Here is a 17,692-nt window from a genome sequence, read left to right on the forward strand (position 1 = left end):
GGGTATCTCATTAAACCATAGATTATAATATAAAAGAATACGATGAAAAAGTACCGTTCACCGAAGACACGGATAAAGCCGAGGAGACCGCCATTGAAGATGCGAGAACTCCATTCTGTAACTTGTGGAACCAGTCTCCACGGAATTCCCTTGAGGAGTACACATACATGGAATTTCCCATTAGCAATGGCATCACTGGCTAACTGGCTTTAAAGTTTTTCCATAATCAAATCTATACGGTAAAATATAAGAGGCTGATTCCCTTCAATTATCTAGGGAAGGGATTGATGCAGCAGTATCGCTATTGTCGTGGAGAACAATTTCCAACCGTCCGAAGTTCACTGTGACTTGTAACGACGGTGACTCCGCCACCATCCAAAGCAGCGATGGGAGCAGCCAAACTCCCCATCACCGGTACCAAATTAACCAGACCAGTCAACCATCGATGCCACCACTGAGACGAATTGAAGAACCATCGAGAATATCAGAAAGTGCGATTGGTGTTCGATCAAGGATTCAATCAATGAAAAATGGCGGTGAACTTTCCCCAACTCCATCTCCTATGCCCGACAGAAGATCGGCACTCTGGATCGCGATCATCAACTGGATCATCAGCCGTTGTTTGCGATTTCTCCAATCGCGACAGCCTCTACGCCGATTTCTTCTCCAATGATGGCAGCGGTTCCAGAGCAATCGGAGGTTGCTGCTGCCTTTCCATTTGTGTCCGGGACCTCATTGATGGCTGGCGATCATCGTCGATCCTCGTCGGATGTGCGATCGCAAATAGCGGAGGTTTCCGCAAAATCCTAGTTCTCTACCCCATCTTTGACGTAACTCAGCCAGAATACTCCGGACACGATTGAGATCGTTTTCCACCGTGGATAGAGGCGGTGGACCACAATCCATGATCGCCTCAACGAGGCGGACCTTTTGAACGATTCGGATCGTTGGAAAACTAACCGCCAGTGCCGGAAAATCGAAAAAGGGTGTTCGGCTGAAGTTAACCATTCATTCGCGGCGGGCAATCTCTAAACACTGTTTCGTTCCCATGATGGGAGATGTAGAGCAAGGGCTGATAACGTGTTAAAAGGAAAAATAGAATAGTGAATAGAGAGATGAGGGAGAAAGGATGATCTTTCATTCATCCGTGTGTTCATCATCTGCGCTATTATACATGAAATACACTTCCATATATAACTAATACAAAAGGACATAAATAAACATAATGAGCCATAAAATCATCCGTTATGTCCGTTACAAATAAATGTCCATTGAATATATTTATAACAGATTAAACCCCATATGATGCTATAATGTTAGACAAAGCTTTGATTGCATTATCCCAATTCAAAGCATAAACACACATAATAAACAAATCAGCAGAAGCTGCAGAGATTCCACTCAATAACTTTGTTAGCCTCAAAAGTTGCAGAGATTCCCAAACTGTACGTACAAGAATTCAACTTACTTGATAACTCATCTGCTTCATCTTCAGATAGAAGCGCCACGAATGCATTAAACACTATTGTGTAGCTACAACATGAGATTCTATTGCCTCAAGGCAGTTGTTTCAAAAGCAATATAGATTAATTAAAGAAACATGCTTGCAGACATTTTCATTAACCAAATAAAGAAAGGGAATGGATAAATTTAACAGACCTTCCCTTCAAAGATGACAGGAAATCAATATGATTCTAGAATGCAGTTTCTTCGTCAACGCGATGGGGAGTGAGGGCGATAGGAGAATCGGCGACAGAGAGGGCGTGCATGAAGAATTACGTTGCTGATGCAGTTCTTGATACGCTGAAGATTACATGCATACGGAAGACTAAAATATCTCTATTCAAATTGGTAATAAATTAATTACAATGCGAAATTACTACACAGCCCCTACACATTACACAACAGTGTAAACGATGAGAACTTATTGTATTGTATTTACTGAACTTAATTACAATGAGATCAGATGATGTGAATATATACATTAGAGAGTCACAATGTGACAGGGATAAGAAGTTCTAAACAGACTCAGATACATAGAGTCCTAATACTCCCCCTCAAGCACAACGTATACTAGTAACCTGTAGCTTGTCCCTTAGGGAAGAAAATCTAGGTCCAGGCAGAGCTTTGGTGAAGATATCAGCAAGTTGATCTTTCGTGGAGATGAAGTTGACTTGGATATCGCCCGAAGCTACTCGATCACGAACAAAATGATAATCAATCTCCACATGCTTGGTGCGTGCATGAAAGATTGGGTTGACACTCATATATGTAGCTCATAGATTATCATACTATAATTTTGGAATGGAAATGCCCGGAATCTGTATCTCACGCAGTAATGACATAATCCATAGAACCTCAGCACAAACATCTGCAAGAGCTTTGTATTCAGCCTCAGTGGATGACCTGGCAATAGTTCTCTGTTTCTTGCAAACTCAGGATATAAGATTACTCCCCAAGAAAATAGCGAAACCACTCGTGGATTTTCGATTTTCAGAACAACCAGCCCAATCAGAATCAGAGAATGCATGAATGTATCTTGATGAGCACCGTCGTATGCGTAAACCACGATCAACTGTTCCCTTGACATACCTGAGGACCCGTTTGAGCTGCTCCCAGTGTGACATGGTGGGAGCATGCATGTGCTGGCATAACTAATTAACTGCAAATGATAGGTCAGGTCGTGTGACAGTGAGATATTGCAGTGCTCCAACTAAACTCATGTACTGTGTGGGATCATCATATAGATCTGCATTAAACGGGACAGTTTTCGAGACAGATATGGGTGTAGAAAGGGGTTTGCATTCAGACATTCCAGCCCGTTTTAAAATGTCATTCATATACCGTTGTTGAGATAAAATAATCTCATTGTCACTCTTGACTGTTTCAATACCCAAAAATAAATTTGGTTCACCAAGATCTCTGATTTTGAATGTAGCAGACAGTTTGGACAAGAGCTGAGACATAATACCCTTATCACTTCCCATTACAAGAATATCATCCACGTACACCAATAGATAAATCAAAGTAGAGTCTTTAGAGTAATAGAACAGAGAGACATCTATCTTGGATGCTTGAAAGCCCACTGATAGTAAGAACGTATGTAGCCGATTAAACCAAGCTCTAGAAGCTTGTTTTAACACATACAGAGATCTTTTTAACAAACAAACGTGATTCGGGAAGTTAGCATCAATATAACCAAAGGGTTGCTTCATATAAACTGTTTCAGCCAGTTTGCAACACCTAATATGAATGTAATTGGCTGCAAATGGGTTTACTGCACCAAGCGCAAAGCAGATGGTTCAATTGAACGCCACAAGGCCCGCCTAGTTGCAAAGGGGGTTTAACCAGGTTGCCGGGGAGGACTTTTTCTACACTTTCAGCCCCGTTGTCAAGCCGACTACAGTTCGAATCCTATTTTCTCTTGCAGTATCCAAACAGTGGGCTCTATGCCAGCTAGATGTTAACAATGCATTTCTCAATGGGCACTTGTCTGAAACAGTTTATATGAAACAACCACCTGGGTACGAAGATCCAACCCGCCCAGATCATGTCTGTCACCTACAACGGTCGCTCTACAGGCTCAAACAAGCACCCAGGGCTTGGTTCAAACGGCTGCATGAGTTCTTACTATCAGCTGGGTTCGTTGCCTCGAAAACGGATGTCTCACTTTTTCACTACACTATTGGGAACTCCCATGTATTTCTCCTGGTCTACGTCGACGACATCCTTATGATGGGCAATGACTCGTCTTTGGTAACCACGCTGCTACACAAGCTATATACCACATTCAAGATTTGGGATCTTGGCACACCAAGTTTTTTCCTGGGTATTGAAACGCTGCACACTGGTAGTGGTCTTGTTCTATCTCAACAGCGGTATATGAAAGATATCTTAACCCGAGCAGGTATGTCTGACTGCAAACCACTGGCAACCCCGGCTGCGGTGACTCAGCCTGCTACACCATCCATGGATCCTATGGACAATCCGACACAGTATCGTCGCATCGTTGGGGCTCTTCAGTACTTGACTATCACTCGGCTTGATATGTCGTATGCTGTAAACAGGTTCATGCACTCTCCGACCGAAGAGCATTGGTGCATCCTCAAGCAGGTGTTGCGGTACATAAAGGGCACACAGGACTATGGGTTACGCCTGACAGCCTCGGCCTCCTCCGACATCCATGCCTTTTCCGATTCCGACTGGGCTGGTTGCCCTATTGACAGGAAGTCAACTAGTGGTTACGCAGTGTTTCTGGGAACCAACCTTGTATCCTGGTTATCCCGCAAGCAGCGTACAGTGGCTCACTCTTCGATTGAGGCAGAGTACAAGGGTCTTGCCGATGTTTCTGCAGAGGTTACTTGGGTTGTATCATTGCTTCGGGAACTTGGTCTACACTCTGGTTTGACAACCTCGGGGCTACTTATTTAGCTGCTAATCCGGTTTTCCAAGCTCGCACTAAACATGTTGAAATCGACTATCCCTTCTGTAACACCCCACTTTTCTAACTCTTAATTATAACTCTAAACAGTCATTAACATCACTAAGCAGCGGAAATAACTAATAAATAAATAGTGGGAGTGTCACCGCCACAACCACCACTCCGTGGTGATTGCACAGGCAAAGGGGTAAAACTAGAAATAAAGTAAAAGCCTGGCATCCATCATAAAAATTGAAAACATAAGGGGGAAATAACGTCACCCCGATAGTCTACAACATCCTCAAAACCATAAAGTTAATAAATCTAAATCCATAACATAAACATCAATCAAACTAGAGTTTAGATATCTCTAACTACGAGACTAATCTAACTCGACTTCTTCACACTGCTGGGTCCACCTGAAAGAGGTTTTGCAAGAAACACATAGACAAATATGAAAACACCCGTTAGCACGAAGCTAAGTATAACTACACTCAACCCTGTAAAGTACTATAGAGTATACTTTGAAAACATTTGATTTCTTTTGTAAACAATAAACTCATCTCAAATCATCTTTAGATCTATTACGTACTTTCTAGATGCTTGCAACATATAATATCAACTGGCATGCATATATATAAGGCTAAACACTTAGATACTTTAACATATAAACACTTCAATTAACTTAAAAAACAACTCATACTTGTAGGTAGGATCATACTGATAAACCATATAACAAATATTCTCATGTTCTCACACTCTCATCACATAAGCTTGATATACAAGGCTTCAAATATAACAAAAATAATCATGCTCGATGGACAACCTTAAATCAACATTCTCATTATGAAATCTCATGCGATACTGTATTCAAATGCAATCTTATGCGACACTATACATCATACTCATATGCAATCTCGTGCAATACTACAATCATACTCATATGCAATCTTGTGCAATACTATAGGCATACTTATATGCAATCTCATGCAACAATATACTCATACTTATATGCAATCTCGTGCCATAATATATATATATATATATATATATATATATATATATATATATATATATATATATATATATATATATATATATATATATATATATATATATATATATATATATATATATATATACACTCATGTACACTCGTCGTAAAAATAGAGTACTTTCTGTGGAGGTCTATTGAGTCTCTCTTGACTCGCTTTCCTTCTCTTGAGTCTCTCTTCACTCGCTTTCTTTCTCTTGAGCCTCTCTTGACTCGCTTTCTTTCTCTTGAGTCTCTATTGACTCGATTTCTTTCTCTTTTCGCTCGTAGACGGCTCAGGGTTTCACTGTAGCGGGAATTGCCCCATCGGGAACAGCGTAAGTCCGACTCAATATCTCCTACCGTCTACCGAACCAATCTCGTGGTTCACACGCTGTGGAATCAGGTATCGAACTTTCAGTGTGCACACCCCCTACCAGGATTCCAAGCTTGGCGGGTAGTTTTGAACCTCGTAACGTGGGAATACGCCGCGTTACATGTACTGGGACCGCAATGTCCATAACAATCATCTGAGAGGACATAGTCCAAGCGAGTCCTCCAAAACCTCACCGATATAGATAATACATAACTATATCTCTCATTCATCAATCTTATGCATGCAACAACTTTACTACTTCTCAAATGCATCAAAGAATGCTATACACATGGTCATGGTCTTTGAAAATAATACTCGGGCTCACGTTGGCCCCTTATGCATTTTTGAAATATGACATATGTGAAATGCCATAATGCTCTATAACATGCTTCTAAATCATGTATAAAAATATCATGAAGTACTCAAAATATAATGCCATTCTCGATTTGCAAACAGGCAACTTCTATACATTTCACTTCAACAAATAGACTTCTATTCTCTTGGATCAAATAATACAATTTAATCACGCTATAAAAGTGAATCACATTCTCAAATGATCATGCTTCTATACTTAAATAAAATCATCAAACAGTACACAAAGATAACAATTCCTCATATACAGTGCATAGCAAAATATATACTCTGTGTAGTATTTCATCACAATTTCCTTCATAACATACTCATTTTAAATCCAAATTCAACAAAATCAAAGCCAAAACGTGCGTCGAGACGGTACCGAAGAGCCGATCCACAAGGGACCGTAACACACGGCCCGAAACGGCACGTAGCTGAGCCACAAGGGCCCGGCCACTGCACAAATTCTTCTCAGAATCAAAGTCAAAGACCTGGGGCGGGACTCCTCATGGTCCGCCCCTTATATCCCGTCACTTCACCGGGACTAGGCGGCGGCCCTCCTCTAGGGCCGTACCCTAGTCCCGTGCAAGCACGGCTCTAGCCGGCGGCACTCCTGATAGGTCGTGGCTAGGGCCGTGACTCTGATCTGGTGCACACTATGTTGTGCACCAGAAGGTTTTTCATCTGCAAAATCCAATCCAAACAAGTCCAAAACAATATCAACAACTCACAAACAAATACTAAATCACTTCTAAGCATAAACACAACAAAATCTCATAGTTTCTACTCATTTCTACTTAAAGCTAAGGCTTCACAGAGCCAAATTTTAAAGAGGAATCCATGGGGTTATACCTCTTGTAGACCTTCTTCTAGCTTGGATCTCTTCTTCTTCTCTATCTAGCTTGTGCCTCCTTCACCACCTATACATCCCAAACACCCTACAACCTTAGCCTAGAACCTCAAAGATTATAAGAAACTAGAAGAGAAATGAAGGCTAGGTTTGAAGAGGGAAAAGAGCTTACTATGATGTTGTTTTCTCCCTTTCTCTTGGCAGACAATTTGTGTGGAGAGGCAAAGAAAGAGATCATGGAATCAAGATGGAATAATGGAGTTTATATAGGGTTCAAAACCCTAGGTAGAAGGCCATGATTGGTTGAGGGCAAAATGGTAATTTGGAGTGGTTTTAGCAAAGATCAGACAAGGATAAAGTTCTTTGTGGTCCACCTTGCAACATGAATCATAGACTAGAAATGCTATTTTAAATATTTTGGGGTTGAAAATGAATTTTCTCAAAAAGCTATTTAGATGAATCCTTGTTTAAAATCTTTTTGGACACTCCCGGTCTCACTCAAATAAATTTCTCGATTAAAATCTTGGTACGCGAAGTACCCGAAAATTTAGGAATTTTCGAAATAGAATCAGTTTTGGTGTCGAATTAATTTAAAATGTAACGAAAATATTTTATTCAAACACCAATTGATCGCAAAAAATTTTTAATGGAGTGAAAAAGGCTATTTTGGGATTTCTAAATATCGGATTTATAAAATGAAATTTTGGGTTGTTACACTCTATCCCCCTTAAAAAAAGTTTCGTCCCGAAACTTATAAAAAACGGGTGAATCAAGTTCTCAAAAAGAAAGGGTGATATAATCAAAAGGTTGAAATTTTCTGTTGGAACACTTGGGAAAGATTTAGGAATCTTTGAGTTCTTATCTAGTTCTACAAACCTCTAAACAACTACTCAAACAAAACTACTAACTGAACTCAAAAGCTTAACTAGTTACCTTGATCAAAACCTCCTGATGAAACACCTGGTGGCATGTAGCTCGGTTCCCAACCATAGGGAGTCCATCTTTGCACATTCTCGATCCCCATCCTTCGCTCTATGACCGATGCCCGTTGGTCAAAGTTGGAAAACCCGTAGCTCACTCGGGCACTCAAATTGTCAAAACGGTTGTTGATCATAGCATATAAATCCTCATAAGTAGGTCCTTGAGGCCCACTCATGTAACCCTGTGATACTCTCGGCTGAGTAGCCGTAACTGGTGCTCCCTCATGACTCATACCAACTCCTAGATCAGTTCCCATTGCAACCCCTTCTCTACTAGCCTCAGCTATGTGTCCGGCTTCAATTCCAACATTCGACCACTTCCTTTGGGGTATAGTCAAACTAATCACCAAAGTAGTTCTCTCATCCAAGGGCTTCTTAGCAATGTTAGCTAGGGACAGATACTTGTTCTCAACAACCTAATACAGTTCATAATATTTCAGATTTGCGGCATTCAAAGCCGACCTAGTGGTTCTTTGGATTCTGTGACACCCCAAAATCCAAATTCAGTTAATGGGTTAATTGAGTAATTAATCCTATTTCAATTGAGGAATTAATTCCTAAAATCCTGAAATTTAATACTTGAGGACTAGTATTTGACTAGTCAATTCCAAAGTCAAAGTTGTACCTTGAGCTTTGAAGGGAGTTCCCTTGTTCCTTACATTTCCTAATGTTAGTAAGGGCATTCTTGACCTTTCACCTAGTGTTAGTATTGTAACCTAACCTAGTAGACATCTTCATTCTATCCCTTACACTTTCTAAAAATTAAGCTCTACCTTCTCTCTAAAAAGGTGAGTAGCTTTTCTTCCAAGCCAAGTTGAGACCTTGCCAAGACTTCAAGAATTTCTTCCAAGATTCAACCTTTCTTATATTTGGGCATCTAGGAGGGTAAGATCTAAGTCCATCTTGTGTTTTTGGTTCCATCTTAGGTGTCTTTTCTTAAAAGTAGGATCTTTATGATCTTTTTGGTTTGTGTTTGAAGTGGGTTTGGAAGGTGAGCCTTGAGAAGAGCTTGTTAAGGTGTAAAGTGAAGTCTTTTAGTCTACAAGAGGTAACCCATGCTCTACAAAACCTATTTTGCTTACCTATATGTGATTTCTTGGATTCTACATGTGTTTTGCTATGAAATGTGAGTGTTGATGCATGATCTTGTGAAAATGCATATCTAGAGCTTGTGTTTAGGGTTCATTTGTGCCATTGCTTGGCATTTCCTATGATTCAAGTCATTTTGTTGTATTGGGTGAGATTTGACATGTTTTGGACTTGAATTTGTGTTTGGAGATGAATTTCGCGAAGTGTGATGTTGTGGTACAGGTTATACCTGCGGGCGGAACGACGGGTAGGAGGCCCACCCGCGGGGTACACAAGGTGGGAGGCCTGTACCCGCGGGCGGAACCGCGGGTAGGGGCCTACCCGCGGGTACGTATTGTGGTGATGGCGGGGATTTGTTCCCCGTGATTCTTTTGACTCGGTATTTGGTCTTTGGACTTCCCGATATTCTTTTGTGGAACTATTTGAGTGTCTTCTTGATGTTTCGTATGTCTACAACTATGTGGTAGGTATCCATGTAGGTCTTTGGTGTCTTGAATCGTGCTAAGTGTTTAACATTGTGTTTCGTTGAACCGTGATGTGTCTTGTGTGTTCCTCGGAACTACCTTTGGTTTATTCGTTTGATAAGCATGCTAGTTTGGTGTCTAAATGCTAGCGTGTGTGTGTTATTTGTACCTTCCGATGGGTTGATGATAACTTGTGTTATTCATCGTTGTGTTGTTAGGCTGTGACCCATTCCTTGATTGGGTATGTTTCATACCTTTGTTGTGATCCGTTGATTGATTCCTGTTGAGGTGTGATGTGTGTGTGGCTTTACCTGGATTGCACGATTAGTGGTATGGGACACTAGTCACCAAGGTATTGCAGCGGTCCTCGTGGTGGCCGTGATGTGATTATGGAGTTGTGACCTGTGTGTCAGGTTCACGTATTTTCTTGGGAAGGCGTGTGTCGCCGTGTGTGTGTGTACGGTACCTTGTGTACTATGAAATTGGTGGATTTGTTGGTGGTTTGTTGGTGCAGGACGACGGTCCCAGGAATGAAAAGGTTGGACTAAGAAGTACAGGGGTCCTGGAGGTAATGGTTGGAAGAAGATACAAGGTTGGGGGTAGCCATAAGGTTGGAACCGGGTATAAGGCAGGCATATCAACTCGTGATGGGTGATGTCACGAGGACTATTGTAGCCACTGTGGTGAGTTCTTCTCTTGTGACGTGTGTAGTCACAAAGGCATGTGTTGCCGGTTGTGTGAGACTTATTTCCTTGGCGTTGTGCTTGTCGGGTTTTGATCTATTGAGTGATGATAGACCATGCCTTGACTCTTTTATGAGTCGTGTTGCTCTTGTGGTCTTGGGATGTGTTCCCGTGTGTGGTTGTTGAGAGTGTTGAGTCTTGCGTTGGCTTTTACTCTTGGTTTTACATTTATATATATGTATTCCGTTTCAAAAATGGTTTTACAACTTATACCTTACTTATGTATGTTATTTCACATGTATTGGTGGGTTACCAGCATTATTCGCTGATCGGGCGTCGTCCCATGTTTATTTGTGATCTTTCAGGTGATGTCTAGACGAGAGCGCAATCTAGTACCCGATAGCATAGCTCCTTCCGTTTGTTTTATGGCCTGTGTGCCTATCTAGTTGTAGACTTGTGAGATTTGGGATAGTTGTATACCATGCAGATTTGGCCGTAGCGTTCATCTTTGTTGATGGACGTGGCATAACACCCCATGACTTGGATTTATGTTTATCCAGTTATCTTTTAATCTTCCGCCATGCTAGTTGTTTAGTTGTGTTATCTACATGTGTTAAGGCTTTTTATAGCAAGTGTTTTGGGGGGGTGTTACAGTTTCTTTCTCCCAACTCAGGTAAATTCATCTTTTTGAAAACCCAACTTAACATCATGCCATAGGGCAGATTCTTCCTATTCTTTGCCTTAAAGTAAGCCATGTGCTTAAGGATCAAAACTAGAAAATTAATAGCATGACCAAATCTCAACATAAAGGCAATGGTACACATCCAACTACCAATCTCTGTAGAGTTGTTCCTACACGGAAACAAACACTCTTCTATCAACAGAACTAACAATTTCTTCTCTCCAGTCAAGGTAGGTCTCTCGGGACGATATTCCTTAGGGAATTCTTCCATACTCCCGGTCATGTATCTCAAATACTCTTGATGTGTCAACCACGCGTGGGCAACCCAATCATCCCTGTCATACATATCCAATCCATCTAACGGCAAGTCAAACCAATTTGACAATTTTTGTGGTGTCAATTCTACTTTCATACCTCTCACGTTAGAGACAATCGAAGTCACTCCCTTATGTTTCATGGACAAATTCTCATAAAATTCAATCACTAAATCAGGATAAATTTCTTCTTGAATTCTTAGGAATTTCCTCAACAAACCTTGATTTTCCTATATGCCATTAAAATCTTCATAAAAGAATTCGGGAAAATAGGTTTTACCTCCTATTACTGAGTAGGTAGGTGTTTCCTGACTTGTTCCTTCTACTTGTTGTTTTCCCTTCACCATTTTGTTCAAAATTGTTGTCTTGATCTCGTTAAAATAGCAGTGGATGATCCAACTAGCATTTTTCTCGTACTCAAAATGACTTGGGGAAGACACTATTGAAGTTTTCTTGATGAAAGATGTTGATTTGGAAGAGATAGATTTTTGGTTGACGTTGAGGCAGTGTGTAGCGATGAAGAGAAGAAAAAGATGATGTGAATTTGGTCTCTGCCTTGGAAGAATCAGCACAAGGGTTTTAGGGGGGTGGGGCTTGGCAGCGGCCCTCCCAATGGGTCGTGCCATGGTCCGTTATCAGCGTAGCTGACACGGCCCCCAGGTCACGTACCCTTACGTGGTCCGTGACCACTTTCCATCTCATGGAACGGAATCCGTTCCGACCCGTGGCCTAGACCCGCCACTGGGTCGGGTAACCGGGTCGGATCCGGTTCGACCCCAAATTGAAATCGGTCCTCCAACTTTGTCAAATCTTCAAATCGGGTCAAAATTGAACGTAATCCTCAACTTTAATAAATCCCGATTTCGTTGTCAATCCTTTGACTTTCAAATTCCTTCCAGGAATTGCTTAAATTCTTATCCACTTTCTTTCCCCGTCATTTCCTTCTTTTCTCGTTTTCACTTCTAGTTCGGTAAACATTTCTCTTATTTAAACCTCAATCGTTTCCTAACGATTTCTCATTCTTACTCATATCTACTTTCATTCTTCTAATTCTCTTGTTCGTTAATTCATAGCATTCAAATCTAAGCTTTTCCCCAAAACTAACTCATTTAACTTCTAAATTCCCAAAATTCCTAGATTGACACATCTTTTAACATCTTGCAACAACTTGTAACAACTTCTCAAGCATGCACATATAATTAAGCATTCAAGCAAAATCAACACACTCATTCCAAGTTAGATTGTTACCTTTCTCGAGATTGCGATCTCCGGCCTGAGTCTGTCCCATGACCATAATCCTTCCTGGTCCAGCTCCTCCGGTACGTCCTTGCTGCGCTTCGCCCCGTCCGTGATTCCCATTTATGTGCGGGCCTCCTCTCGGTGGATAGCCATGTCCCATAGCTTGATTTGGCGCCTGGTTGATCGGACATCTGGGTGGCTGGCTCGGGATCGTACCATGGTATCCCTCCATCCTTGGGGAACGACAAATAGCGGCTCTATGACCCGGCTTCCTACACCGAAAGTAAACTATAGGCGATCCTCCACAAGTGGTCTTAGGATTATCCTTGCCACATCTCAGACATACCGAAGTCCCCTCTCTTGGTGGTCCTCCAGATCCAACTCCCTATCTCATAGTCATGTTTCTCCTTTCCCCGCCTCGATTGTCAAACCTGCTCATCGGATTGAACCTGTTCCCCTTGTTCGACTGCGAATCCACACCCTCATTCCTTTTCTTCATTCCCTGTGTGGCATCTCGCTGCAACGGTTGGAGCCTAGAGTACCCAGCAGCTGCATCGTAGGCTTCAGTCAAAGTAGCAAATCTCACCGTTGAGAAAGACTTCTGAGCATCATAATGCAAACCCCGGATAAACTTGCGAGCCCTACTCGCCTCATCAGGTGCCAAGGTAGGAGCGAATCGAGCTAGTGCCACAAAGCGGGCATGATACTCCGGAACAGTCGAGCTTCCCTGCTCGAGATGTACGAACTCCTCATACTTAGCAGCCTTGACATGCTCCGGGTAGAACCTCTCCCTCAATACCATCTTGAACATCTCCCAGTCAAACCCTTCTCTTGCCCGAACAGTCGGTCCCTCCATGATCCACCAGTGATCGGCCTCTCCCTGTAGATAGTACACAGTAACCTCTACTCGCTGATTCTCTAGGCATCCTACCACATCAAACAGCTTATCAAACATGCGGATCCAACTCTCGAGAACTTCCGGGTCCTCCTGACCCAAGTAACACGGTGGATTACGTCCCGTGATCTTCCTAGACACATCACAACCACTGTTATTCCCATTGAGTACGGCAGCTCCTATGGTCTGAGTCAACTGGGTGAGCTGGCGCAGGCTCTCAGTCAAATTTGTAGATGACAACGCTCCAGGTCCTGAGGAGCGAGGAGATTCCTCTCTGACTCTTCGCGGCGGCATCGCGAAACCCTTCGTACGTGACCAGAACAGATCATTCTTGTTAGCATGACTAGTAAGTTAACTGATTCTAGCTTCTCGATTCTTAAGACAAACTTGCAACAAGAAAATCACGCAAAGCAACAAAGGCATCTCTTCTCATCTACTTTAACAACTTATCAAGAACAAATTCTCTTCTAAACTTTAACTCTCAAACTCTTGGTTTTTCTCTTTCAACTTCTCTCTTGACTTCTCTACTTTACTCGAAACAGATAACAAGGCATAACAAGCACATTGATAAATCACATAAGCAAGGCACAAGTATAAACTCTTATACTTTTACTTTAGCACTTTTACAAAGCTTCCACTTTCAAACTTTAACTTTCAAATATCTCAACTTTTAACTTTCACTTTAACTTTTCACTGAAAACTTCTCTGCTTCACTTTCAAAAGATATATAAAAGCACTTTAACACATTGATAAAGCACAAAACATATAAGCAAACACAAATGAACTCACGACCTCACCGTGTTCCTAACTGATACTTAGAGTTTCTCTTAACTCTGATTCTCATACTTAATCACTGGACTTAGAGTCTTTCTTATCTAAATCTTCATAACTTAGGGTTCTTTCCCTAATCTTATCCTTCTTAGGATTTCCACTTAAAGTTCCCTTCTTATCTTGTGTTTCTTAAGACTTCAACTTAGAGGTCTTTCTTTAACTCATCCTTCCTAGGACTTTTACTTAGAGTTTTTATACTCAATCTTAAGGGTCAACTTCCTAAGTCTCCCGCGGTTCGTACTGCTCTGATACCAATTTGTAACACCCCACTTTTCTAACTCTTAATTATAACTCTAAACAGTCATTAACATCACTAAGCAGCGGAAATAATTAATAAATAAATAGTGGGAGTGTCACCGCCACAACCACCACTCCGTGGTGATTGCACAGGCAAAGGGGTAAAACTAGAAATAAAGTAAAAGTCTGGCATCCATCATAAAAACTGAAAACATAAGGGGGAAATAACGTCACCCCGAAAGTCTACAACATCCTCAAAACCATAAAGTTAATAAGTCTAAATCCATAACTTAAACTTCAATCAAACTAGAGTTTAGATATCTCTATCTACGAGACTAATCTAACTCGACTTCTTCACACTGCTGGGTCCACCTGAAAGGGGTTTTGCAAGCAACACATATACAAATAGGAAAACACTCGTTAGAACGAAGCTAAGTATAACCACACTCAACCCTGTAAAGTACTATAGAGTATACTTTGAAAACATTTGATTTCTTTTGTAAACAATAAACTCATCTCAAATCATCTTTAGATCTATTACATACTTTCTAGATGCTTGCAACCTATAATATCAACAGGCATGCATATATATAAGGCTAAACACTTAGATACTTTAACATATAAACACTTCAATTAACTTAACAAACAACTCATACTTGTAGGTAGGATCATACTGATAAACCATATAACAAATATTCTCATGTTCTCACATTCTCATCACATAAGCTTGATATACAAGGCTTCAAATATAACAAAAATAACAAGGCTTCAAATATAACAAAAATAATCATGCTCGATGGACAGGGGCGGATGCAAGTGTGGGTTAAGGGGGGGCAAGCCTTGCCCCCCCCCCCCCCCCACCCCACCCCACTCCCCTCCCAACACATTAACGGATATATGCTCACACGCCCCCTCACGTGTACGGTGGATTCCAACCAACACGTGGATCGATAAACCGTAATCGCTTACGAGTAGCGTTGAGATTCGAACCCATGACCTTTGGTCTGGCTCTGATACCAAATTGAAGCATGTGCTCCATCTCAACTAAAAGCTTAAGCTGATAGTTGGATACACATTAACGGATATATGCTCACAACTCACATTCAAATTAAACCTCATTTAACTTACCTACTAGTTTCTCTCTCTAGAACCATACATATATGCGGCATATATACTATAACAAGATAATTTGTTATTAAAATCTATGCATATTTTTCAAGTTATTATTATTATTATTATTATTATTATTATTATTATTATTATTATTATTATTATTATTATTATTATTATTATTATTATTTTGTTTTTAACTACTTGTTTGGTTAATTTTTGTTTCATATTCTATTGTTTATTTTAAATAGTTGTTTTGTTTGATTCTAAATAATGGATGTCAGGGTGAATATGTTTGGTTAATTATGCAAATTTGTAGTTATGTGATAAATTTTGTATTTAATTTAACATTTATTATAATGTAAAAATTGAATAGTATATGTATTTGAGAAAATAATTTGCTATTATGTTATGTTGTGAGTAGGGTAATTTTCAAGAAATAATCAATAGTCTTTTAAAACATTCCCGAATGTTTTCATTATTTCAACCATACAAAGTAATGTACATTGAAAAACATATTACAAAATAATTTAATATAGATTCAATTATAAATGATTTATTCTAAACTTTATTTAATTTGTAATGTAATGATTATTTTGAAATATGTTAACTGGGTATCAATATATTTAATTTAGTACTTTAACTATAATAGTTGGCCCCCGCACTGTTCAATCCTGGCTCCGCCCCTGTCGATGGACAATCTTAAATCAACATTCTCATTATGAAATCTCATGCGATACTCTATTCAAATGCAATCTTGTGCGACACTATAAATCATACTCATATGCAATCTCGTGCAATACTATAATCATACTCATATGCAATCTCGTGCAATACTATAGTCATACTTATAAGCAATCTCATGCAACAATATAATCATACTTATATGCAATCTCGTGCCATAATATATATATATATATATATATATATATATATATATATATATACTCATGTACACTCGTCGTAAAAATAGAGTACTTTCTGTGGAGGTCTATTGAGTCTCTCTTGACTCGCTTTCTTTCTCTTGAGTCTCTCTTCACTCGCTTTCTTTCTCTTGATTCTCTCTTCACTCGCTTTCTTTCTCTTGAGTCTCTATTGACTCGATTTCTTTCTCTTTTCACTCGTAGACGGCTCAGGATTTCACCGTAGCGTGAATTGCCCCATCGGGAACAGCGTAAGTCCGACTCAATATCTCCTACCATCTACCGAACCAATCTCGTGGTTCACGCGCTGTGGAATCAGGTATCGAACTTTCAGTGTGCACACCCCCTACCAGGATTCCAAGCTTGGCGGGTAGTTTTGAACCTCGTAACGTGGGAATACGCCGCGTTACATGTACTGGGACCGCAATGTCCATAACAATCATCTGAGAGGACATAGTCCAAACGAGTCCTCCAAAACCTCACCGATATAGATAATACATAACTATATCTCTCATGCATCAATCTTATGCATGCAACAACTTTACTACTTCTCAAATGCATCAAAGAATGCTATACACATGCTCATGGTCTTTGAAAATAATACTCGGGCTCACGTTGGCCCCTTATGCATTTTTGAAATATGACATATGTGAAATGCCAAAATGCTCTATAACATGCTTCTAAATCATGTATAAAAATATCATGAAGTATTCAAAATATAATGTCATGCTCGATTTGCATATAGGCAACTTCTATACATTTCACTTCAACAAATAGACTTCTATTCTCTTGGATCAAATAATACAATTTAATCATGATATAAAAGTGAATTACATTCTCAAATGATCATGCTTCTATACATTATTCACAATATATATATATATATATATATATATATATATATATATATATATATATATATATACACCTTTAACATGTAGGTCGGTAGGGAATTTTTAATATGAAATATTTCCAAAAATTTAGTTACGTTATTCACAAAATCAATTCAAAGCATGTGACGAACACATTTTTTTTTTTTTATAAATTTCGTATTTCTCAAACACTTCGAATTATTATGGAATTAACACTTTTAAAACTGTTAATTTAATACCTTAACTATTTAATTTTTATCAATTTTGGGAACGCTGGTCAAATGTGACCGAAAATTTTTAACTCACCAATTAATCTTAAATGATAAGGGCAAAAGCGTCT

At 39.9% G+C, this 17,692-nt stretch overlaps 2 protein-coding genes across 2 annotated transcripts; one reads left to right on the top strand and one right to left on the bottom strand.

The window, feature by feature from the left end:
* The first annotated feature begins 530 nt into the window (after positions 1–530).
* Positions 531–4,431, top strand: LOC109147811 (uncharacterized mitochondrial protein AtMg00810-like). Its single transcript, XM_019295468.1, has 2 exons — positions 531–830; positions 3,442–4,431. Exons 1-2 carry the CDS (start codon positions 531–533, stop codon positions 4,429–4,431), a joined length of 1,290 nt encoding a protein of 429 aa, XP_019151013.1.
* Positions 4,432–12,869: 8,438 nt separating this feature from the next.
* LOC109147812 lies at positions 12,870–13,673 on the bottom strand. Its single transcript, XM_019295469.1, has one exon. The coding sequence runs from the start codon at positions 13,671–13,673 to the stop codon at positions 12,870–12,872; it is 804 nt and encodes a 267-aa protein (XP_019151014.1).
* Positions 13,674–17,692: the final 4,019 nt, after the last annotated feature.

Source organism: Ipomoea nil, unplaced genomic scaffold (genome assembly GCF_001879475.1).
Source record: "Ipomoea nil cultivar Tokyo-kokei standard unplaced genomic scaffold, Asagao_1.1 scaffold2036, whole genome shotgun sequence".
NCBI classification, from domain to species: Eukaryota; Viridiplantae; Streptophyta; class Magnoliopsida; order Solanales; family Convolvulaceae; genus Ipomoea; species Ipomoea nil.